This window comes from Salmo salar, chromosome 27, assembly GCF_965601325.2.
Source record: "Salmo salar chromosome 27, fSalSal1, whole genome shotgun sequence".
In the NCBI taxonomy this organism is placed as follows: domain Eukaryota; kingdom Metazoa; phylum Chordata; class Actinopteri; order Salmoniformes; family Salmonidae; genus Salmo; species Salmo salar.
The window spans coordinates 30,592,517-30,618,738 of record NC_138317.1 but is presented as its reverse complement, the minus strand read 5'-3'; the positions used below and the strand labels follow the sequence as shown (position 1 = coordinate 30,618,738).

At 43.4% G+C, this 26,222-nt stretch overlaps 1 protein-coding gene across 2 annotated transcripts; it reads right to left on the bottom strand.

The window, feature by feature from the left end:
- Positions 1–4,162: 4,162 nt before the first annotated feature.
- LOC106588844 (sorting nexin-10B) lies at positions 4,163–22,928 on the bottom strand. Of its 2 annotated transcripts, XM_014178324.3 has the most exons (7): positions 22,591–22,928; positions 10,127–10,166; positions 9,295–9,381; positions 9,013–9,113; positions 7,864–7,962; positions 5,560–5,766; positions 4,163–5,344 (listed from the first exon to the last, which is right to left on the bottom strand). In XM_014178324.3, the coding sequence occupies exons 2-7, from the start codon at positions 10,151–10,153 to the stop codon at positions 5,173–5,175; spliced, it is 693 nt and encodes a 230-aa protein (XP_014033799.1). In that variant the 5' UTR covers positions 10,154–10,166; positions 22,591–22,928; the 3' UTR covers positions 4,163–5,172. The 2 variants fall into 2 exon arrangements, with proteins under 2 accessions (XP_014033799.1, XP_014033800.1); XM_014178325.3 differs by lacking the exon at positions 22,591–22,928 and having other exon boundaries at positions 9,013–9,093.
- Positions 22,929–26,222: the final 3,294 nt, after the last annotated feature.

The following is a 26,222-nucleotide window of genomic DNA, read 5'->3' as shown; positions in this document are numbered from 1 at the left end:
CCCAGCCGCTGCTGCCCGTCTGTGACACCCCCCCCCCCCCCCCCCCTCTCAATGGAGACGAATTACCCACTCTGTTGCTAGGAGATTAGAGTCGTCACGGTAACCTGTGCCTTGACAAAGTGGTTGTGATTGGTGACCAATGCACTTGAGGGCAGGGTCATCTCTTTCTGTGTTTAAAACAGAGCACGTTTTGTGAGTGTCACTGTGCGTATCAGAGGTTGTATGTCAGCAGGTTCTTTGTGTGCGTGTTTTTATCAGGGCAGGGTTAGGTCCTGGCCATATGACACTGATCCTGGCAGACAGAGATTGGCGAGGGCCACATAGGGAAGTGACTACTGTGAGACCGGAGAAACCTTTTACTGGCCGCCGCCGGACACTGATGAATGGACACGGTCTGTTATCGAACGCTACCCTAATCAGCCCAACGATCCAACAGCAACAACATTCTTCAATTTTGTCCCAGCTCATAAGGGGCGGGCCATCAGCCACGTCAGGTTTCATTGGCCCAGCCCTCTGTCACTCGGAATAGACCATGATTAGGTACATTACCAGATTATCAAACACAAGGTGCTGATCTGGGGGGGAAGGGTGCTTAGGGCCCAGGTGTGGAGGAAGGGTTGTGTGTGTGGATGGGTTTGAAGTAGACACATGGGGCAAAAACAGAAAAATACAAATGAAGAGGAATATTTGATATTCATAGTTCGACATTCCATCTCTGTAGGGCTGTGAAGAGATGTAAAATGTAAAACATTTTGTCTCCCTCCATTACACACATACAGATGTAACAGACACAGGGTACAAGGCTCCCCATCCGAACGGGAAATATCAAGTGTGAAAATGTGAAATTTCATCTGTCGCCTAGAAAGCCAGTCACCTGCCCAGCCTGGGATGTTGACTAATGTGACAGAAAATTAACAATTAAAAACATCACACAAGCCTGGAGCATCGGGCGACGCACTGCAGCGCGTTCACAATTCACTAGACACCCTAATTGCTTTGTAGAACAATCGGGTTGAAGTTTTGTTTTGTAGGTAAGGAGCGCATCGATGCACACTGGAAATTGAGTTATAAATTACTGCGCTGCAATAGACTTACCATGAATACGCAAATATCTGAACTGTACACTCACACCCAGCCCTTCCTTTGAGGACCGTGAAGCAGCATTTCATTATAGAAGGAAATTGACTATAGGCCCTGGAGGAATGAAACGGGTTGTGTGCGGCGTGTGCAATGCTCAGGTGTTACCCAGCGTGCACGTTAATAAGGTCAAACACTTACTGTACAGTTTGAATATCATGCTTTCTGTACGAGTGTACATGGTGCATGAGTTAAGAGTGCCATATGAATATCATTTGATCTCTGTACTACTGCAGAGAAGTGACTCATATCCTCTCACAGTGAAGCTGTGAGAGGATAAGAGCGTTGAGCTAGTAACTGAAAGGTTGCTGGTTTGAATCCCCGAGCTGACTAGGTGAAATAAATCTGTTGAAGTGCCTTTAATTGCTCCTGAAAAACCGCTCTGGATAAGAGCATCTGTTAAATCCCTGAGAGGACGGGCTGGCTAGGTCTTTGGTTAAAGTGGGCTGCAGGACAGGAGTGGAGGGAGACTGATGCCATCTTATTTGAGCCTTCACCTGTTTTTCCCACTTACCAATGTATGTGCTGCCCAGTATTCCTAACTGCCCCAAATTGACACACAGAAGCACACACAGGTCCTGCTGCTGACAGGTAAATCCTTGGAGCATTTAATAACAGATGAATTACCCCCCCCCCCTTTAAATTAGTACAGCTCACCTGGCAGAACTGACTGGGTGCTGCTGGTGACCAGCTCATGAGTAGCGTAGCAGGAAGAAATACACCCCAAAAAATGAACTCATCAGCATACACAAACCAAGGCGCATGTTCGGTCTGCTGGCCTGTCTTTGTGAGAGGGGAAGTGACATTAGCCAGCAACTGTGATACATTGTCAGAACGCCCAAATCACAGCCCAGTCAGCACTCTGCCAGACCTGACACACACTTTAATAAGCTAGGTAGCCTACACACATGCAGCCCCCCTCCCCGTCAAGGGAGAAATACTCCCAGAGCTTAAGACATCTCTACACAGTGTGTGAGAGAGAAATAGATGGGAAACACTCCTCACACCACTTCAAATACAGAAATTACTTTTTCGTAGGTTAGAACTCACAGAGTAGGTCAGTAAAATGAAGCAGTTGGAGACTGAGGTTAAGGTTAGGAAAAGGACTAGCAAACAGAGTTAGAGGGGAGAAAGGTTGACTCACCTTGACAAGGGTTTGGACTATAGAACACTGTCCAGCCATCCCTACCACAGAAGACCTGGGATTTCAAACCCACAATATGCCTCAGAAGCACAGACAACACCATGGTACTGACCCAGAAAAGCTACATCTTGGCAATATAGCAGTTTCTCTAAACCCAGAGGTGCAGCATGGCAAGACTTCAGGAAACGCTTGCAAAGCAGACCTGGCTGGAGTTTGAGAAGTCAATAAGAGAAGTGAAAAATTATTCCTTAGTTCATTCTCACAACCTAGAGTCGAGCCAATGTCTTAAGTAGTTGAACATTATTCCAACCTAGTGAAATTTGCAAACCGACACGTTTTCATTAGTCAAAAACGAATCGAAGGCGTGCCGTTAGACCCGATTGTGTTTATGTGCATGAGTTCAGCTAGCCAATGTCGCTTCCAAGTGTGATCAGGGATTTCCTTTGGAGAAGCAGTTTCTGCACAGCTTCATACTGTACTGTCTGACTATAGTTTCAGGATTTCTTTGAAGACACAGATTCTTTTGAATCTCCAAATCAGACAAACATTGTGCATCTTAAACTGTGGACATTAAATGAAGGGGATGAATATATTGAACTGGTTTAATAGATGTTGAACTCATTTTAGATGTTACAACACCCTCTACAGGGCTGATAGCACAGCACATCTGGTGAGGCATCCAAAAGCCAACTACACTGAATACAAATAAAACGCAATAAGATTTGAGTTACAGTTCATAAGGAAATTAGTCAACTGAAATAAATAAATTAGGCCCTAAACTACGGATTTCACATGACTGGGAAAACAAATATGCATCTGTTAGTCAGATTTAAAAAAAAAAAAAAAAAAAGTAGTGGTGGATTAGAAAACCAGTCAGTATCTGGTGTGACCACCGTTTGCCTCATGCAGCGTGACATCTCCTTAGCATCGAGTTGATCAGGTTGTTTGTGGCATGTTGTCCCGCTGTTCAATGGCTGTGCAAAGTAGCTTTTTATTGGCGGGAACATGCTGTCGAAGACCTCAATTCAGATCCGAAACATACACAATGGTGACATGTCTGGTGAGTATGCAGGCCATGGAGGAACTGGGACATGTTCAGCTTTCAGGAATTGTGTACAGATCCTTGCATTATCATGCTGAAACATGTGATGGCGACAGATGAATGGCACGACAATGGGCCTCAGGATCTGATCACAGCATCTCTGCATTCAAATTGTTGGGGAAAAAAATGCAACTGCTCATAGCTTCTGCATGCCCATCCCATAACTCCACCATGGGGTACTCTTCACAACGCTGACATCAGCAAATCACTGACCCATGACACAAAACTAGGTCTGCCTGTTACAGTTGAAACCAGGATTTAGCCGTGAAAAGCACACTTCAGCGTGCCATCGAAGGTGAGCATTTTCCCACTGACATCCGTTATGACGCCGAACTGCAGTCAGGTCGAGACCCTGGTGATAACGAGCACGCAGATGAGCTTCCCGGGGACTTTTTGACAGTTGGTGCAGAAATTCTTTGGTTGTGCCAACCCAGTTTGATCAGCTGGATGTGGTCCTGGGCTGGCGTGGTTACACGTAGTCTGCGGTTGTGAGGCCGGTTGGATGTACTGCCAAATTCTCTAAAACCATGTTGGCGGCTCTGGACATTCCTGCAGTAGCACGTCAATTGCATGCTCTCAACTTGAGGCATCTGTGGCATTGTGTTGTGTGACAAAATGACACATTTTAGAGTGGCCTTTAGTCCCTAGCACAAGGTGCACCTGTGTAATGATCATGGTTTAATTAGCTTCTTGATATGCCACACCTGTCAGGTGGATGGATTATCTTTGCAAAGGAGAAACGCTCCCTAACAGGGATGTGCACAAATTGAGAAATAGGCTTTGTGCATATTGAACATTTCTGGGATCTTTTATTTCAGCTCATAGGACCAACACTTTACAGGCGTTTATATTTTTGTTCAGTATAGATCACTCATAACAGAAGACATCTAGGCCAGAGAATGGTGGGAGGAGCTATAAGAGGACAGGCTCATTGTCATGGCTGGAATCAAGTCAAATGTGGTTTCCATGTGTTTGATACCATTGCAGCCATTAAAATAAGTCTGTCCTACAGCACTTCCCACCAGCCTCTTCTAAGCCTACTGAAGTTAATGCTGAAGGAAAGCCCAGGGATAACCTTAACAAGAAACCAAAGCACATTTCAACAAAAATTACTTGGACATTCCAGGATTTCAAAGGGCACCTACCACTAAGTCAATAAACCATCAAGTTAGTTCTTAAAAATAAAACATTTGATACTTGGAATACTTAAGATTTAACAAATCTTTTTTTTTTTTTTTTTTTAAGTGAGCCTATACAACACTCAGCCTCCCTTGCTAACCTTAGAGCAGTTAAATCGTGCAAATATTATTTTTTAAGTATAATTTAAGAATCTTTCCCAGTATGATTGCAGGTAAACTGATTCCCATAAAAGGAACAAAATGTAAGGCACAAGTTAGACTTCAAGAATGAGATACTGCATTAAGACAACGTTCGGTTTTGGACATTCACTAGCAACACCAGTCGGGCCGCAATAGAGGGTAGGTCAATATAATAAAACATCCTTTTAGAAAACATAGCTCAGTAATTTTAAAAAGACGGATGGGGACGCAGAGAGAATTCCAACAGAACCACATAAATATACCTTTCTACGCCACCAGTTAATCAGAGGTTTGAGAAGCGCATCAAGAACAGTAGCAAACAGTCTTTTGAGTGGTTTCCCAGACAAAGATTAAGCCTAACCCTGGACTAAAAAGAACTTAAAGCAGAATCTCCATTTAGCATGCAGGACTAGGCTTAATCTTTGTCTGGGAAACAGCCCCTTTGTGCGCGTGTGTGTGGAAGTGGTGTGTCAGGGCTCCGTGTGTTCCTGGTCACACGACGACTCTGACAGACCGCTGAAGAATCCCTCATCCCAGATGCGAATGTTGCTGTCAGAATTTTCACAGGTGCTGCAGTCAAAGGGTAGAGGGCTGGGGCTCTGGGGGACCCCCGAGTCATGGCTTGACGTGGTGCTGGTGAGGCTGAAAGCACAGAATAAAAAGGGCAGAGGTCATGTCGGCTTGCATCATTTCTCCAACAGCAGCTGATATCAAATCATGCATTTTTTCATAGACAATCTCTGTTGTGAGTCAATCAATGGATGTCATTGAAAAACAGTCTCAAGCTAAAATTTAGGACAAAATCTGTAGCTTCTTGATATGCCACACCTGTTAGGTGTGGCATACCGTACTCTTACCTTTCGCAGTCTGAGTTGAAGTACACCTTGCTGCCCTTCTCTATGGGGAAGCGTGTGCGGTGACAGTCGGTACACATCTGGATGGCCTGTGCCACTGTGTAGCGTGTCTGGCCCAAGACACATGCCTCCATCTTGGTCATGCTCAGCTGGGACTGGAGGAACAGGTGCACTCTACTGTCAGACAGCAGCAGGGGGTCCTGGACGATACTGGGGACGAGGAGACAAAGATTAATTTGTTGGCTAATTAAAGAACAGTCAAGAAAACTATCAGTAGATACATGCAACTATCAAGAACACCATACAAGCCGTATTTTCAGTTTGTAACCTGGAGCATTGATTACGTCAAAAACAAAGTGTGGTAGGAGATTAAGTGAATTGTTAGTCTAAGCTCTGGTACCCTATGCCAAAGCTCTATGACAGGAGAAACTAGGCGAGAATGAGATCAACATTGTAATCATCAGAACATAAATGGCTTCTGTTTCAAGTGGAGTGGAGGAAATTAATGAAGTTGCTGGTAAAAGCCACTGGATGGCGTTTGGTGCCATAAATCCATGGATATAACCTCTTATACAGGGCAAGCAGAGGCTTTATAAAACAAATGTCATACTGGAGGAAAATCTGAATTCATGTGATTAGCAATTAAATTCATTCATTTGGGATAACAATATCCCCAAAAAATTATTCCTAATGTACAAAAAGGGATCTACACCACAGATTGCTATGGACTGACCAGTAGTGCTGAGTAACTAACCAGTGGTGTAAAGTACTTAAGTAGTACATGAAAGTATTTTTACTTTCACTTTTTTTGGTATCAGTACTTTATTTTACAACTCTATACATTCTACCCTGACACCTAAAAGTGCATTACAGTTTGAATGCTTAGCAGGACAGAAATGGTTCAATTCACACATAAGATAACATTCCTGGTCATCTACTGGCTCTGATCTAACACGTTTTGTTTGTAAATTATGTTGTTAAGTGTTGCATGCCCCTTGCTTCGCCGTAAATGTAAAAAACAAGAAAGTGGTGCCGTGTGGTTTGCTTAATAAAGGAATTTGAAATGATTTACACTTTTGATACTTAAGTACTTTTTATCAATTACATTTACTTTTGATACTTAAGTATATTTTAAACCAAATACTTTGACTTACTCAAGTAGTATTTTACTGGGTGACTTTGACTTTGTCATTTTCTATTAATGCATCTTTACTTTTACTTAAGTATGATAATGGGTATTTGCCACCACTGCAACTAACCGACATTTCATTTTTGGGTTATTAAACTAATTGACTAACGTCAGTTCAATTACTTGAATTCCATTTAGTTTATTTGTGAGGCCAATGCCGTTTCGAGAGAGATATCAAGTTAGGGGCTGTGGGACACACGCCTGAAGGGAGTTGTAGTTTTCATTAAGCAAATATTCAACCTAATTCAGCGTAGAAACATGGTAACTAACTACAATGACCATAACCCATTTGAACCCGATCTAACATCACTGGAGAGACCTGAAAATAGCTGTGCAGCGACACTCCCCATCCAAGCTGAGAGCTTGAGGGGATCTGCAGAATAGAATGGGAGAAACTCAAACATAGGTGTGCCAAACTTGTAGCGTCATACCCAAGAAGACTCGAGGCTGTAGTCGCTGCCAAAGATGCTTCATCAAAGTACTGATTAAAGGGTTTGAATACTTATGCAAATGTGATTTCCGATTATTTTTAATACATTTGCAAAAATGTAAAAACAGGTTTTTGCTTTGTCATTATGGGGTATTGTGTGTAGATTGATGAGGGAAACCATTTAATCAATTTTAGAGTAAGGCTGTAAAGTAACAAAATGTGGATACAGTCAATGCTCTGAATACTTTCAGAATGCACTGTATAGATGTTAGCTTGTCTGGCTGGCTGCTACTGCCTGAGATGAGATGGTGACTTTAAGGAATGAAAAGTAATAAAGTAATCAAATAAAAACTAAATCATATTATTAAGTTATAGTTCATAATTTTTGGCTCCATTTCCATTAGAAAGCGCAAATCATTGTAATGTCAATGCATTTTTTTTTTTAAATCGAACCTTAAATCAAAAGCTGTGATTTTTTTAAATCTAACCCAAACGACTTCCAAAAGCACTAATTGTTCATCAGTATTGACCAGACGACCACTTGAGGTAGGAAAACATCTGACAGTGACTTTGGTTGCATCAGACCCATAGATGGGCTGTGTCTGGATCATCCCGTCAAGCCTTTTGAACATGCTAAACCTGGCAGCCATTCATAAGGCTGAGGAGAGGAATAAACAAGGACACTCACATCTCTAGAAACTGCCGCAGGCCATTCATCCTCTGGTTGACCTTGTAGGGGTTTTTCAGACTGAAGAAAGGGTTCCAGGGAGGCAGTTTGGGCAACTCTCTGGAAAGGGACAACAGTGGCTTTCAATGTGGCACTGTCATAGGAGGCCACCTTTCCAACAAGTCTGCCCTGCTAGAGCTGCACCTGTCAACAGTAAGTGCTGTTATTGTGAAGTGGAAACGTCTAGGAGCAACAACGGCTCAGCTGCGAAGTGGTAGGCCACAAGCTCACAGAACAGGAACGCCGAGTGCTGAAGAGCATCTATCCTGAGTTGCAACACTCACTACAGAGTTCCAAACTGCCTCTGGAAGCAACGTCAGCACAATAACTGTTCGCTGTGAGCTTCATGAAATGGGTTTCCATGGCCAAGCAGCCGCACACAAGCCTAAGATCACCATGCACAATACCGAGCATTGGTTGGAGTTGTGTAAAGCTTGCCACCATTGAATTTTGGAAATACATTCTCTGGAGTGATGAATCAGGAGAATACTACCTGCCCCAATGCAGTGCAAACTGTAAAGTTTGGTTGAGGAATAATGTTCTGGGGCTGTTTTTCATGGTTGGGGCAAGGCCCCTTAGTTCCAGTGAAGGGGAAATCTTAACGCTACAGCATACAATGACATTCTAGACAATTCTGTGCCTCCAACTTTGTGGCAGCATGACAATGCCCCCATGCACAAAGCGAGGTCCATACAGAAATCGTTTGTCAAGATCAGTGTGGAAGAACTTCACTGGCCTGCACAGAGCCCTGACATCAACCCCATCGAATGAATTGGAACGCCGACTGCGAGCCAGGCCTAATTGCGCAACATCAGTGACAGACCTCACTAACGCTCGTGGCCGAATGGGAGCAAGTCCACAGTAATGTTTCTGCACTAGTGAAGAGCCTTCCCAGAAGAGTGGAGGATGTTATAGCAGCAAAAGGGCGATCAACTGCATATTAATGCTCATGATTTTGGAAAGATTCGACGAGCAGGTGTCCACATACACTACATGACCAAAAGTATGAAGTCAACCCCTGGAAAGACAAGTGCATACATCATTGCAGGAGTGATCAAATGATGTAGTGAAGTGGGCCTGCAGTGAACTATCACTATGGATTATACATACATGAGCATAGTGTTGTCCTGCAGACGCTGCCGGAGCCAAACAAACTCACTGTATCGCCTCCGCACACAGGAAGTCTTCTTCCTAAAACACATGCTATTGGTCTTAACACAGGAGGGTGGTAAATCATATTAGCAGAGGGTTTATAGCCAATATTACCCTACTTCAGATTGTCATGAAGTTAGAGGTTACCAAAAAATACACAGCTTCCTCAATCTCTCAGAAGCTGAAGATGTTAATGTTTAATGATGTTCATCAAGTGAAGCGTGCAGTAGTACTACTCACATGTAAATAGATCTCATAGTCAATGTGCGTGTGCCAGAAGTCATCTTTGTGGAATTGTGGCTCCTGGACCCAAACACTGACAAACTCCTGCAAAAGAAAGAACAGTGTTCAAAGGGGAAGTGTGTGGCATGAGTGTGGTAATTTCTTTGCTCAAGAGCAATGAAGTCACAGGAGAGGAAATATTTCAGCTGAAATGTTACCCAACCTCTGTCATCCAAGTGTGATGATTTTTTATTTATTTGTGCTTTTCTATAAACCAATTCCTGTGTTCATGCAAGTGACTGAACGAATCCTCACTATCAGTATCTGCAATTTGGCAGCACGCCCAGAACCTCGTTTAGAGAAAGGAATCTGTTTCAACGTCCCAGCTTAAAGAAAACTTGAGGTATTGGTTGGTCACATGAATATAGCAAACATTATGAATGATAAGCTAAATCATGCAAATATAACTTGTTAGTATTTAAGGGAACTAACGGGACTGCCATGTTAGAGCTCACTTCAGACCGGTACTTTATGCATTGAAGTTTGGCTGACCTCCAGCTTGCTGACAAAGAGTATTAATTTAAGACTTAGTGTGCGGTGTAATAATTTTCACAACAAGGAAAAACTAAACAGTATAGGCAAAAATACACTAATTTAGTGTGAGGTTTAATAGAGAATGAATGTTGACCAGCTCTGCCTTCGTCCTTGACAACTACAGCATGTGCAGGCTTTCCAGACCAGCACTAAAAACCCAATAAGGAGTATTAGCGCTGGGGCAAGAACTAAAGTCAGCACATCCTATAGGTCTCCATGAGCAGGATTAGGGAGTCATGACAGGTCTATCACTCACCTGTTTCATTAGACTGTCAATCTCCATCGTAGACTGGAATCTGGGGGAGATGGGACAGGACAGAACTTCAGTCAATTGGCAAACTGGCAAGAATGAGGTTATATGCTTCTCTAGTAACAGTGTTTCTACAGTTATTTTACGTAAAACCACACTTTTTTTTAAAGGCAATGTTTGGCCAAACACCTTCTCTGGCACACAGAAAGCCTAACCAACCCATTCAAATTCTCCTCTAAACTAGGGCTGGGAATTTCCAGGTATCTCGTGATACGATATTGGGACACTTAGGTGGCGATACAATATGTATGGCGATTCAATTGAAAATTGAAGTACCAAACATATAGCTCAATACATGTCTACTGCAGAGAGACAATAGAAATGAGTTGATCTGTCAGGGAAATAAAACTGAATTATTGGCTCACCATTTAAATAAAGAATGAAAACAAGCTACAGGATGAAAAATACCAGTTTTAGAGCAGGTACAGCCGACTAGCGCTAACTAACACTAACAGAAAATATATTGTTACTTGTCAAAAATAATATCGCAATGTGCAAGAGATTTTTCACCCATCCCTACTATAAACCAGGCCACAGAGTCAACAGCTGTTGATTCTCCTTCAAATCTACATGCACCTGGATAAACCACATTCATATGCCAGAATCATTTGTCAACTTCCTGTATTCAACACAATACATCCTGATATTCTGTTGCAAACTTGCAACCATGGACGCCAATGTGTGTCTCAAGTCAGTTGGTTCTCACCAGTCGGGTCAGAAGAGTGCTGTTCAATGCGAACACATCAGACCCACAAACCAGCAATACAGGTGTACCCCATGGCAGTGTCCTTTTGCCAGTTCTGTTCACCCTCTACACCAACAATTGTACCCCTATAACAATCAGGATGTGCAACAGTAAAATATGCTGATTTAATAGGTGACAATAAGGGATCATCGCTTTCACCTGATCAGTCTACGGCACAGTCTCCCAAAGTCGGTCCTTGGGCCAACCCTGGGTGCACGTTTTGGTTTTTGCTGTAGCACAACACAGCTATTCAAATAACCAACTCATTATCAAGCTTTGATAATGTGAATCAGCTGTGTAGTGCTAGGGAAAAAACCTAAAACGTGCACCAAGGGAGGCCCTAGGACCGAGTTTGGGAAACCTTGGTCTATGGCACAGAAAGAGCATGTTTCGCAAAAATGTAATGTTCAGTCAATTGAGTTCTATTCGCAGGCTACAGTCAAATGTTTAACGTGTGCAATGATGTGCCAAAGGAATCTGTGATTTGAGTGCATTATAAGGTAAATCAGAATAAGCAGCCTCAGTATTTGCAGCCGTTAAGTGATATGTCTAGGTGCCGATCCGTCAGTATTGTGTAACTAATGTTAGGGAAAGATTAATGGAGAAAGCTGATCAGAGAGCAGCGCTACCTTTATTTTGAACTATCAGTAGCAAAAAAAATATGATCCAGCGACGCACTCACAGAACGTTCTCACCGCGTGGTGTTTTCGGGAAACATGTTACGTCTTCGGCTGTTGTAGGACAGATGCATTGTTAAAAATGGTTCCATTGCCATCAGGAAACCGGGCCCAGATCCACAGACACCATTTCAATTTGCTCTTTGTATTAAACTATGGCACTATACTTGACTCTAACCTCACCTAGACACCTAACACAGAAGTTCAGAGGACAACTACAGTACCAGTCAAAAGTTGACACACCTACTCATTTTACAGATGCACAAGCGAGAGCATCCTGTCGGGCTGCATCACAGCCTGGTACGGCATCTGCACCGCAATCAACCGCAAGGCTCTCCAGAGGGTGGTGCGGTCGGCACAACGCATCACCCGGGGCAAACTACCTGCCCTCCATGACACCTACAGCACTAAATGTCACAGGAAGGACAAAAAGAGCAAGGACAACCACCTGAACCACTGCCTGTTCACCCCGCTACCATCCAGAAGGCGAGGTCAGTACAGGTGCATCAAAGCTGGGACCAAGAGACTGAAAAACAGCTCTCAAGGCCAAACAGCAATCACCAACTCAGAGGCTGCTTCCTACATAGAGATGTCGTTGGCTACTTTAACAGATCACTAGTCACTTCATACAATGCACTCTAAATAATGTTAAAATACCTTACTCATATCACATGTATATACAGCATTTTATACCATCTATTACACCTTGCCGCTCAGCCATCCAAATACAGTTGAAGTCGGAAGTTTACATACACTTAGGTTGGAGTCATTAAAACTCATTTGTTAACAAGAAATGTGGCGTGGTTGACAAACTAAAGTTTTTGCAAGTCCGTTAGGACATTACTTTGTGCATGACACAAGTAGAAACTTCTGATAGGCTAATTGATATCATTTGAGTCAATTGGAGGTGTACCTGTGGATGTATTAAGGCCTACCTTCCAACTCAGTGCCTCTTTGCTTGACAGCATGGGAAAATCAAAAGAAATCAGAAAAACAATTATAGACCTCAACAAGTCTGGTTCATCCTTGGGAGCAATTTCCAAACGCCTTTAGGTACCACGTTCATCTGTACAAACAATAGTACGCAAGTATAACACCATGGGACCACGCAGCCGTCATACCGCTCAGGAAGGAGACACATTGTCTCCTAGAGAGGAACGTACTTTAGTGCGAAGTGCAAATCAATCCCAGAACAACAGCAAAGGACCTTGTGAAGATGCTGGAGGAAACAGGTACAAGTATCTATATCCGCAGTAAAACGAGTACTATATCGACATAACCTGAAAGGCCGCTCTGCAAGGAAGGAGCCACTGCTCCAAAACCACCATAAAAAAAGCCAGAATACGGTTGGCAACTGCACATGTGGACAAAGATGATACTTTGAAGAAATGTCCTCTGGTCAGATGAAACAAAAATAGAACTGTTTGGCCATAATGGCCATCATTATGTTAGGAGGAAAAAAAGGGGAAGCTCGCAAGCCGAAGAACACCATCCCAACCGTGAAGCACGGGGGTGGCAGCATCATGTTGTGGGGGGCTTTGCTGCAGGAGGGGCTGGTGCACTTCACAAAATAGATGGCTTCATGAGGGAGGGAAAATTGTGTGGATATATTGAAGCAACATCTCAAGACATCAGTCAGGAAGTTAAAGCTTGGTCGCAAATGGGTCTTCCAAAGTTGTGGCAAAATGGCTTAAGAACAACAAAGTCAAGGTATTGGAGTGGCCATCACAAAGCCCTGACCTCAATCCCAGAGAAAATTTGTGTGCAGAACTGAAAAAGCGTGTGCAAGCAAGGAGGCCTGCAAACCTGACTCAGTTACACCAGCTCTGTCAGGAGGAATGTGCCAGAATTCACCCAACTTATTGTGGGAAGCTTGTGGAAAGGCTACCCGAAACATTTGACCCAAGTTAAATGTAAAGGCAATGCTACCAAATACTAATTGAGTGTATGTAAACTTCTGACCCACTGGGAATGTGGTGAAAGAAATAAATCACTCCACTATTATAGCCCTCACCCTTGAGAGCCGGGCTCATCGCTGGACATGGCAGAACACTGACATTCCTGTCTTGCAGGAAATCAGCCATACTGCTCGTTCTGTGCGTGGTGGCATTGTCATGCTGGAGGATCATGTCAAGATGAGCCTGCAGGAAGGGTACCACATGAGGATGTCTTCCCTGTAACGCACAGCGTTGGGATTGCCTGCAATGACAGCAAGCTCAGTCCCATGATGCTGTGACACACCACCCCAGACCATGACGGACCCTCCACCTCGATCCCGCTCCAGAGTACAGGCCTCGGTGTAAGGTTCATTCCGTCGACAAGCGCGAATCCGACCATCATCCCTGGTGAGACAAAACCGCGACTCAGTGACGAGCACTTTTTGCCAGTCCTGTCTGGTCCAGTGACGGTGGGTTTGTGCCCATAGGAGACGTTGTTGCCATGTGAGGACCTGCCTTACAAGCCCTCAGTCCAGCCTCTCTCAGCCTATTGCTGACAGTCTGAGCACTGATGGAGGGATTGTGCGTTCCTGGTGTAACTCAAGCAGTTGTTGCCATCCTGTACCGGTCCCGCAGGTGTGATGTTCAGATGTACCGATCCTGTGCAGGTGTTACACGTGGTCTGCCACTGCAAGGACGATCAGCTGTCCGTCCTGTCTCCCCGTAGTGCCATCTCACAGTACGGACATTGCAATTTATTTCCCTGGCCACATCTGCAGTCCTCATGCCTCCTTGCAGCATACCTAAGGCCCGTTCACACAGATGAGCAGGGACCCTGGGCATCTTTCTTTTGGTGTTTTTCTAGAGTCAGTAGAAAGGCCTCTTTGGTGTCCTACGTTTTCATAACTGAGACCTTAATTGCCTACCGTCTGTAAGCTGTTAGTGTCTTAATGACCGTTTCACAGGTGCATGTTCAATAATTGTTTATGGTTCATTGAACAAGCGTGGGAAATGGTGTTTAAACCCTTTACAATGAAGATCTGTGAAGTTATTTGGATTTTCACAAACTCTTTGAAAGACAAGGTCCTAAAAAAGGGATGTTTCTTTTTTTGCTGAGTTTACAATGTAGAATAGTAAAGACATCAAAACTAAGAAATAACATCTGGAATCATGTAGTAAACAAAGAATTTGACTAATCAAAATATTTTAGATTCTTCAAAGTAGCCACCCTTTGCAAACTCTTGGCACTCTCAACCAGCTGAGTTCCCACATATGCTGAGCACTTGTTGGCTGCTTTCCCTTCAGTCTGTGGTCCGACTCATTCCAAACCATGTCAATTTGGTTGAGGTCCGGTGATTGTGGAGGCCAGATCGGCTGCAGCACTCCATCAATCTCCTTGGTCAAATAGCCCTTCCACAGCCTGGAGGTGTGTTTCAGGTCATTATCCTTTTGAAAAACAAAATGATAGTTCCACTAAGTGGAAACAAGATGGGATGGTGTATCACTGCAGAATGCTGTGGTAGCCATGCTGTTTAAGTGTGCCTTGAATTCAAAAAATAAAAAACACTGACAGTGTCCCCAGCAAAGCATCATCACACCTCCATGGTGAGAACCACACATGCGGAGAGCCGTTCACCTACTCTGCGTCACAAAGACACGGCGGTTGGAACCAAAAATCGCAAATTAGGACTCAGACCAGAAGGACAGACTTCCACCAGTCTATTGTCCATTGTTCATGTTTCTTGGCCCAAGCAAGTCTCTTCTTATTGGTGTCCTTTAGTAGTGGTTTCCTTGCAGCAATTCAACCTTGAAGACCTGATTCACACAGTCTCCTCTGAACAGTTGATGTTGAGATGTGTCTTACTTGAACTCTGAAACATTGGGCTGCAATTTCTGAGACTGGTAACTAATGAACTTATCCTCTGCAGCAGAGCCAACTCTGGGTCTTCCTTTCCTGTGGCGGTCCTCATGAGAGCAAGTTGTCGGTCATAGCACTTGGCGGTTTTTGCGACTGCACTGAAATGTTCCAGATTAAGACATGAAGGTCAGTCAAAGTAATGGACTGTCGTTTCTCTTTGCTTATTTGAGTTGTTCTTGCCATAATATGGACTTGGTTATTCACCAAATAGGGCTCTCTTCTGTATATCACCCCTACCTTGTCACAACAACTGAAACGCACTAAGGAAAGAAATTCCACAAATGAACAAGGCACACCTGTTAATTGAAATGCATTCCAGGTGACTACCTCATGAAGATGGTTGACAGAATCACAAGAGTGCAAACCTGGCAAGTAAAATCAGTGGTGTTTGTTTGGTTAGCATGGAAGCACGGGCGGGGTTAAGGATTGCCACCGACCGCACACCCCCACTCAACCGTCAGGCCGCCGATACGCATTGACTACATCCCACAGTGACCGTACGCACATATACCAACCAGAAGCCATGGATTACAGACAACATCTGCACAGAGCTAAAAGGCTAGAGCTCCCGCTGTCAAGGAGCGGGACACTAACAAGAAATCCTGCTACGCTCTCTGATGAATCACCAAAAACAGGTAAAGCCTCAATACAGGACTAAGATCAAAAATCCTCCTACACCGGTTCTGATGCTTGATGTGGCAGGGCTTGCAAACTACCACAGTTTACAAAAAGGGAAACCCAGCCACTAGCTGCACCAGTGACGCGAGCCTACCAGCCTCTATGCTCGCGTTGAGGCAAGCAACACTGAACCATCCGTGAGTGTACCAGCTGTTCTGGAAGACTTATCACGCTCTCCGTACCCGATGTAAGTAAGACCTTTAAATAGGTTATCATTCACAAAGCCAGAATACCAGGATGCGTACTCTGCGCATGCGCTGACCAGCTAGCAAGTGTCTTCACTGACATTGTCAACCTCCCTGACCAAGTCTGTTATACCTACGTGTTTCAAGACCATAGTCCCTGTTCCCAAGAATACCAAAGTAAGCTGTGTAAATTACTAAAATCGCCGTAGCGCTCACATCTGTAGTCAAGAAACGCTTAAAAAACAAAAGGCACCATCATCCCAGACACTTTGGAACCACTCCAATTCGCATACCGCCCCAACAGATAACGCACTCTACACTGCCCCTTCCCACTCAGTGTTCTACACCATAATGCCCTCCAAGCTCATCACTAAGCTTGGTACCCTGGGACTGAACACCTCCCTCTGCAAGTGGATCCCGGACTTCCTGATGGGCTGCCCCCAGGTTATGAGGGTCAGCCTGGCAGATGGGTTGTTGCCCCCTTCTGAGTGTGTGCTTTATCCTCCTCCTGTACTCCATGTTCACCTATGACTGCGTGGCCGCGCACAACACCAACGTCATTACGTTTGACAACACGGCAGTGATATAGGCCTGACAACCAACGATGAGACAGACCTGGCAGTGTTGACAACCTCTCCCTCAATGTCAGCAAGACAAAGCAGCTGATCGTGGTCTAGAGGAATTTTATTAGTCACATGTGCTAGGGCTGGGCGATATGTCGATATAAAAAATATCGATATATTTTAAATGTGATATGAAATTTGACCATTTCGCATATATCGATATAGTTCAAATTTGCGCTTTGATCCTTGCTCCAAGCAAGCTGCAGACCCGGAGCTCTCTGCGCTGCTCCCCGCCCCTCCTCTTTCATGCACAGAGGGGGGAGGGGCAGGAACAGACACTTCAACAAACATGGAGGAAGCAACAGCGTCTGCGGAGCGTTTTGAGGAGGAATTGGTTAGTAAAAGAAAAAGCATTGGCTCAGTAATTTGGAGAGGGTTCGGATTCAAAGTATCAGATGAGCAACAAAATCACGTTATATGTAGGCAGTGCCATAAAAAAAAAGTTACAGCCAGGGGTGGAAGCACTACAAATATTTTTCACCACCTAAAACAGTGGCACAAACTGCAATACGAAGAGTGTGTGAAACTGCGCGCTGCAGAAGCCCCAGCCGCAAGCCGTCGACAACCCGAAAAAGCTCCAGCCCCGAAACAAAGCTCACGGCAAACTTCATTTTCCCGCAGTGTGCCTAATGTCTACCTCAAGACAGCATTACTGTTTATCAAAGTAAAAAAAGAGGGGGAAAATCTTTGAGTTGATAGTCTGTTTCTTGTGCAACATGTTGAGGCTGTTCAGATAAGAAATTGAGTTAACAAAAAGCAAATGGTAATCTCAGGCTGATGTTTAAAAAACATTCTCAAACTGAGCACTTTATTTATATATAATTGCTGCCCTTACTAGGGTTTGTCAAATTTTATAATGTTCGTTATTTGCATCTGTGGATTTGTTAGAAAGGAGAAGAAATCTGTAATTTGATTTTAATAAGCCATTTAAAGTTGTCAAACTAAAAAAAAGTTGACTTCTCATACATTTTTATTTAAATGTGCACCTATTGGAGCTTTGATTTCAAAAAAGGTACTCCTGTTAGAACAGTGTTTATGTTTACATGTTATTGGTATTTGAACAGCTGAGCATTTAATCTGAACCAGGTGAAGAGCCCTGTTTATCATTTATTCATTTGATTTTTCAACTGTTCACTGAAATAGCTGCTTTCAATAAAACTACTTGAGACATGTCATATCTGGCTTTGACTGAACATTTGCTCTCACTTTGCGGAAAAAAAAAAATAGGGATATATATATATATATATATATATCTTATATCGATCTTCAGCCTAAATATAGTCGGGATATGACTTTTGGTCCATATCGCCCAGCCCTAACATGTGCCAAACACTACAGTGAAATACATACTTACGAGCCCCTAACCAACAGTGCAGTTTCCAAAAAAATAGGGAGAAGAATAAGAGATAAAACTACTAAAGAGCAGCAGTAAAAAAAACGTTTTTTAAATACATACACAGGGGGTGCCGGTACAGAGTCAATGTGTGGGGGCACCGGTTAGTTGAGGTACATGTAGGTAGAGTTATTAAAGTGACTATGCATAGAAGACAACAGTGGAGAGGGGAGGGGCAATGTAAATAGTCTGGGAAGCCATTTGACTAGATGGTCAGGAGTCTTATGGCTTGGGGGTAGAAGCTGTTTAGAAGCCTCTTGGACCTAGACTTGGCGCTCCGGTACCGCTTGCCGTGCAGTAGCAGAGAGAACAGTCTATGACTAGGGTGGCTGGAGTCGATTTAGGGCCTTCCTCTGACACCGCCTGGTATAGAAATCCTGGATGGCAGGGAACTTGGCCCCAGTATGTACTGGGCTGTACGCACTACCCTCTGTAGTGCCTTGCGGTCAGAGGCTGAGCAGTTGCCATACCAGGCAGTGATGCAACCAGTTAGGATGCTCTCGATGGTGCAGCTGTAGAACCTTTTGAGGATCTGAGGATTCATGCTAAATCTTTTATGTCTCCTGAGGGGGAGCGGCTGGTAGACAGTGTCCTTTGCCCCAGCCTGTCAGGCACCATTTTCCCACAGTTCTGTAAATGACATTGAGGGCAAAGTATAACACTTATTCCCCTTTGACACATGCAAAAGAGCCACAAGTATGACTACGTCACAGTCGGCAGGAGGGGGGGGGGCAGTTCATGCAGGAACCAATGGGATGCTCAGGGGGGCTCGAATTGTGGGCTGCATTTGCACAAATTAATCCTGATCCCATAACCCTCACAGCTATGCTCCAATCACAAGGATTAACCAAATATTGGAACTAATTCTCACCACCAAACACGTAAATATCCAGTTGCTAAGCAAGTTTGTCTAGAGGAAACCAGTGTCAAAAGAAGCTAGCTCACGTCTAAATTCTCTAATTAAATATACTGCAATTCCAACCTCTGCTTTGATTTTAAGCCTCAAATCTTGCCTAGCTAACTGTTTACTTTGTTAGAATTCTAATTAAATTTGAGGCTACATGTCACGGAACATTTTATTTCCAACAGTCAACTCCACAATAAATCCAGCTGCATATCCATGGTTTGCACCCGTCACAACGTTGCCCTTGTTATCAATGCCGCAGCCATATTGATGCGCAAAAGTAGAACATGGGCTAATGACTCATTTAAATGACACTATAGAGGCTTGGGAATACGATGACATTACTAAAGTAGGCACATATTTGGTAAGAAACAACTTCGCCATCATGTTGTGAAATTGACTTTAGATGGCAATGTTTTCATTAGCTAGCAAAGTTAATCAAATAGCTAGCAATGCTTGTATTGTAAGCATTTCACCATAAATCCACACCAGTTGTTTACAAAGCATGTGACAAAGATTGTTATTTCATCCCAAGTATACCAAACCGCCAGACCCCAGAAATCGTTCACCCCCACCATAAATCTGAACTATATGAAATGTAAATTTATCCGATCCACAGTTTGTGAAACTGCTCATGATTTACATTGTTGAATGTATACTGCTCAAAAAAATAAAGGGAACACTTAAACAACACATCCTAGATCTGAATGAAATAAATAATTTTATTAAATACTTTTTTCTTTACATAGTTGAATGTGCTGACAACAAAAATCACAAAAAGAATCAATGGAAATCCAATTAATCAACCCATGGAGGTCTGGATTTGGAGTCACACTCAAAATTAAAGAGGAAAACCACACTACAGGCTGATCCAACTTTGATGTAATGTCCTTAAAACAAGTCAAAATGAGGCTCAGTAGTGTGTGGCCTCCACGTGCCTGTATGACCTCCCTACAACACCTGGGCATGCTCCTGATGAGGTGGCGGATGATCTCCTGAGGGATCTCCTCCCAGGCCTGGACTAAAGCATCCGCCAACTCCTGGACAGTCTGTGGTGCAACGTGGCGTTGGTGGATGGAGCGAGACATGATGTCCCAGATGTGCTCAATTGGATTCAGGTCTAGGGAACGGGCGGGCCAGTCCATAGCATCAATGCCTTCTTCTTGCAGGAACTGCTGACACACTCCAGCCACATGAGGTCTAGCATTGTCTTGCATTAGGAGGAACCCAGGGCCAACCGCACCAGAATATTGTCTCACAAGGGGTCTGAGGATCTCACCTTGGTACCTAATGGCAGTCAGGCTACCTCTGGCGAGCACATGGAGGGCTGTGCGGCCCCCCAAAGAAATTCCACCCCATGACTGACCCACCGCCAAACCGGTCATGCTGGAGGATGTTGCAGGCAGCAGAACGTTCTCCACGGCGTCTCCAGACTCTGTCAGACTGTCACATATGCTCAGTGTGAACCTGCTTTCATCTGTGAAGAGCACAGGGCGCCAGTGGCGAATTTGCCAATCTTGGTATTCTCTGGCAAATGCCAAACGTCCTGCACGGTGTTGGGCTGTAAGCACAACCCCCACCTGTGGACGTCGGGCCCTCATACCACCCTCATGGAGTCTGTTTCTGACCGTTTGAGCAGACACATGCACATTTGTGGCCTGCTGGAGGTCCTTTTTCAGGGCTCTGGCAGTGCTTCTCCTGCTCCTCCTTGCACAAAGGCGGAGGTAGCGGTCCTGCTGCTGGGTTGTTGCCCTCCTACGGCCTCCTCCACGTCTCCTGATGTACTCGCCTGTCTCCTGGTAGCGCCTCCATGCTCTGGACACTACGCTGACAGACACAGCAAACCTTCGCCACAGCTCGCATTGATGTGCCATCCTGGATGAGCTGCACTACCTGAGCCACTTGTGTGGGTTGTAGACTCCGTCTCATGCTACCACTAGAGTGAAAGCACCGCCAGCATTCAAAAGTGACCAAAACATCAGCTAGGAAGCATAGGAACTGAGAAGTGGTCTGTGGTCCCCACCTGCAGAACCACTCCTTTATTGGGGGTGTCTTGCTAATTGCCTATAATTTCCACCTGTTGTCTATTCCATTCGCACAACAGCATGTGAAATGTATTGTCAATCAGTGTTGCTTCCTAAGTGGACAGTTTGATTTCACAGAAGTGTGATTGACTTGGAGTTACATTGTGTTGTTTAAGTGTTCCCTTTATTTTTTTGAGCAGTGTATTTATGCACTATATGTGGGGATGTTGTGTTATGTTTGAGATTGGAGAAAAATTTCCCAAAAGGGACAGTGTTCAACCAAAGACACCCAACAGCGCAGACCAGGCATATTTTGTCACAACAGCAAACCTCAACTGCTTAGAGAAGAACCTAAAAAGTAAACGCTCATGTGGCACCCTACTAAAGTGACCCTACTACACATTGCAAAATATACCAGCACGCCTCTCCACAGGTAAACAATGGGGGGAGCTCAGCGGTCCAAGTGCAGAGGGTATTTCAGAGCTAGCGTTTGACAACGGAGTACACTGCCCAGCCTTACATAATTAGGAGATAGTCATGATTAAAATGGTGTCCAATTTAAAAAAAATCTACACACAGCGAGATTTGGCAAAATACAGACATACTTATATTTTCCTATAGGAAACAATGAGACAACCTCAGAGTTCCATGAGTAATTGTTGTTTACATTTCAGCTAGCAGCAACGTGGGCAGGTCTCATTTCCAACAATAGCAAAGCAGGCATTGTGACGTAGAACAATAGGCTGGGAATAGAAAGTTCAGAAGGCGAGATGGTGCCACAGTGACCAATAGCACTAATAGCTGGCAGGGAGGGGGGAATTCCCTAAGGCCTGTTTTTTCATTATCACTTAAACTACATCAAGCAGCTGGGATATAACATATTAGGAAACTGGGCTACATGCCAGATGAAATGAACTACCTTTTATCAGAAATAAACATTTTTAAAAATGTAATGTGTTCAGCCTAGCTTAGGTTGACCCCAAAAGGCTAGGGCCAGCTCTGACTACATGTGTGGGTATGGATTTGAAGATCCTTGAACCACTGCAGCCCCTCATGAGTTCCTTTTGAGGCCCCTAGGCTGAAACGAAATTGAGGAAGCCGAGAGATTAGACCGCCTGCAATAAATACATTTTGCAAACAGAGACAAAATGGTCACGCTCTTGAAATACAGAACAATACTGAGAAATGGTGATTGCATTCCACAGGTTTGTTTGGCATTTGAACCGTTGCAAACGCACCAGAGTCAATATAGTAAACTTTACTTTTTCACAACATTAAAAGCATGTTTATCTCTAATAAAAGGCATAGTAAGTCTACGTGTTTTACCTTTGGTATCGCTTTATTTATCCTTTCGGCTGGTAATTCGTTAGTGCCGCATGAGCAGGATATTCTTCGCTGACTGCTCTGTTTCGTGGGTCTGACGACTGCAGTTTGATTGAATATGATAATGATGCGCGCGCTCTGTTTCCTTTGGTACGTGCACGCTCCTGGTCTGAAATCGTGTGATTTTTTTGGACCTGTTAAAACTGGTGTACAACCAAACCTCGCATTAAAAATAATAAATGAAACAATTATTTGACTGCGCTATAGGAGCGGATGTGTCTTTCTTTGCTGACTTCCCCCCACAGACAGCATGTATTGTTTACTGGTAAAATAACCGCTGAATAGCTGACTTTAGTCAGTTTTAGTTCCAGTGCACACCTGCCCCTAATCGCAATTAGCGGCTAGTACCTGGCAAGGCGATTGGCAATATTGGGTGCATCTCAATAGTCAGCTTGCTTCCCCCCTTGTATTATTTTCCATCATTAAGGACAACTTTTCTGTTAAAATAACGATTTATCAACGATCATATGCAGACAAAAATAAGAAAATGGATGAGAGCAAATCCCCCTCATAAATTTCTGTCATATCGCTGCAATCTATCTGTCCTGTATTTTCAGATCAGTGCAGCTGAAGAAAACACATTAAAGGAAAGGAGCCAGGAAGAGGAAGCCATTTAGACTATTGAGGCCTCTTATGACAACCACAAGACTTGGATGTAGGCTATAGAAGTACATGTTGACTCTGATCCGTATAACTTAATCTATGGCTGTCCCATGGAGATCCTATTAAATTACGAGAGGGGCTACTCTCTTGCCGGACAGTCTTTATTTCGCCCGGTGGGCGGTGCCATACGTCGCAGTGGGCGTGGGATTCTAAGTGAACTACTGTCCAATGCGCGTCCTCGTTCAACCAAGAACCTCAGCCTGGGACATTTTCATAACTTCTTCGTCGACATCACTATGGTATGTTTATCATTGTCAGCTTCATATTATTACATCATTTTGCTTTAGGCTATTTGAACTAAGGATAGCTAGCTGGCAAGTGTCTGGAGCAGTTTTCCCAAAAGTAAACGATGTGTAACGTCAAGTTTTGCTTGCTAGCCAATCAACAACGTCAATGCCGCTGTCAAACCAATCTAGTAAATGTACATGATTGGAATATATGAAACTGATCATGACTATATTTAATCTAATTTCACTGCGATTGGTTAGTCAACATGCAATAATACCTGTAAACTTTGAATCACAGAGATACATTATTTGGGTTTAGATGAACAAAATCAAATTAACTGAGTCTACCCTTTCCCCCGTGACTGTGATGCAAACCAATACTAAAGGTCAGTATGATCAGTGATTATGCCTATATACATTGATATTCATGTTATGTGTGTGAGTTGTACAGTAGTAGAACTAGCTGCATAAGCTGTATGTGAGTGGGCATCTCTCTCTCTCTCTTTCACACAGTCCTCTCAATTCAATTCAAGCGGCTTTATTGGCATGGGAAACATATGTTAACATTAGCCAAAGCAAGTGAGGTAGATAATATACAAAAGTTAAATAAACAATAAATATAAACAGTAAACATTCCACTCACTGAAGTTCCAAAATAATAAAGACATTACAAATGTCATTATGTATAAATACAGTATTGTAATGATGTACAAATGGTTAAAGTACAAAAGGGAAAATAAATAAGCATAAATATGGGTTGTATTTACAATGGTGTTTGTTCTTCACTGATTGACCTCCCACTCTCTCTTTCACACGTCCCTCTCTCTCTTTCACACGTCTCTCTCTCTCTTTCACACGTCCCTCTCTCTCTTTCACACGTCTCTCCTCTCTCTTTCACACGTCCCTCTCTCTCTTTCACACGTCCCTCTCTCTCTTTCACACGTCCCTCTCTCTCTTTCATACGTCTCTCTCTCTCTTTCACACGCCCCTCTCTCTCTTTCACACGTCTCTCTCTCTCTTTCACACGTCCCTCTCTCTCTTTCACACGTCCCTCTCTCTCTTTCACACGTCTCTCTCTCTCTTTCACACGTCTCTCTCTTTCACACGTCTCTCTCTCTCTCTTTCACACGTCTCTCTCTCTCTTTCACACGTCTCTCTCTCTTTCACATGTCTCTCTCTCTCTTTCACATGTCTCTCTCTCTTTCACACGTCTCTCTCTCTCTTTCACACGTCTCTCTCTCTCTTTCACACGTCTCTCTTTCACATGTCTCTCTCCCTCTCTCTCTTTCACACGTCTCTCTCCCTCTCTCTCTCTTTCACACGTCTCTCTCCCTCTCTCTCTCTTTCACACAGTCTCTCTCTCCCAATGTGCTAACATTACATTTTTTTATGAATTTGGTATCAGCTTTGCAGGTTTAATAAAAAATTGTTTATCTGATGGATTTTGGATGACCTTGGACTTATTTATTTGTTTGAGGGCTTATACTATCTTGTTGATAAACAAGGACAACTTTACCATATTATTCTGGAGGCATACTTACAGTCTCATTACTTTGTGGAAATATCTCTCAACTTTAAAAAAATGCAAAATTAGAATACGACATTATTTGTTTAGCGACTAATTCAGCAGTGACATGTGTTTACTTAATCTCTGTGGCTCCCTGATGAAACATTAGGCCTAACATCCATTACTGTAGTTAGGCATAACCTGTCATTCAGGACACCTGTTTTGAGCCCTACATTTTTAGCAAAAATGTGTTTTTTTTGGGGGGGGGGGGCTTGCCTGTTTTGCATGTTATTTTGGCATTAATACATGTCACATATCAGTTTGCAAACAATGTAAAAAATATATACACTACCGGTCAAAAGTTTTAGAACACCTACTCATTCAAGGGTTTTTCTTTATTTTTTACTATTTTCTACATTGTAGTATAATAGTGAAGACATCAAAACTATGAAATTACACCTATGGAATCATGTAGTAACCAAAAAAGTGTTAAACAAATCAAAATATATTTTAGATTTGAGATTATTCAAATAGGCACCCTTTGCCTTGATGACAGCTTTGCACACTCTAGGTGTTCTAAAACTTTTGACCGGTAGTGTATATCATTGAGTTAATAAGCCGCAGCTCCAAAATGAGTAAGGCAGCTCCAAAATGCAGGTTTTTCTGCATAGCTCAGTGCTTTCTGTGGTGGTGGGGCAAGCCAGCAGAAAATACGGAGCGTTGCGCCATGATTGGCTCAGTGTTCTGTCACTCATGGGGATTCTAGTCCATTGGGTGCTGCCATATATTATTTAGTTACATTAGAAGTGCCCATCCAAGAAGGCTCAAGGTTATTGGCCACAGATAAAGTGATGTCAAATCACATTGTATGTACAGTAGCTTTGATTGGACTGATTATTTCAACATCATACTTTAAACATTTTAGCTAGCAGTCATCATTATGAATCAAGTCGACAATCTACTAGCAAATCCTTTTTAATCCTTGTTATATGAAGAGAATTAATGAAGAGAAATTATAGATAAAACGTATCGGTGCTCATCAGCCATTGGACATAAACATTACACAACAAGTTGGAAATCGCAAATTCAACAATGAGTGGTTTGGAAGGAATCAGTGACAGTGGCTGTGTGGTCCCAAATCTGAGATTAAGGGGCTCTTTTCCAAATGATAAACATTC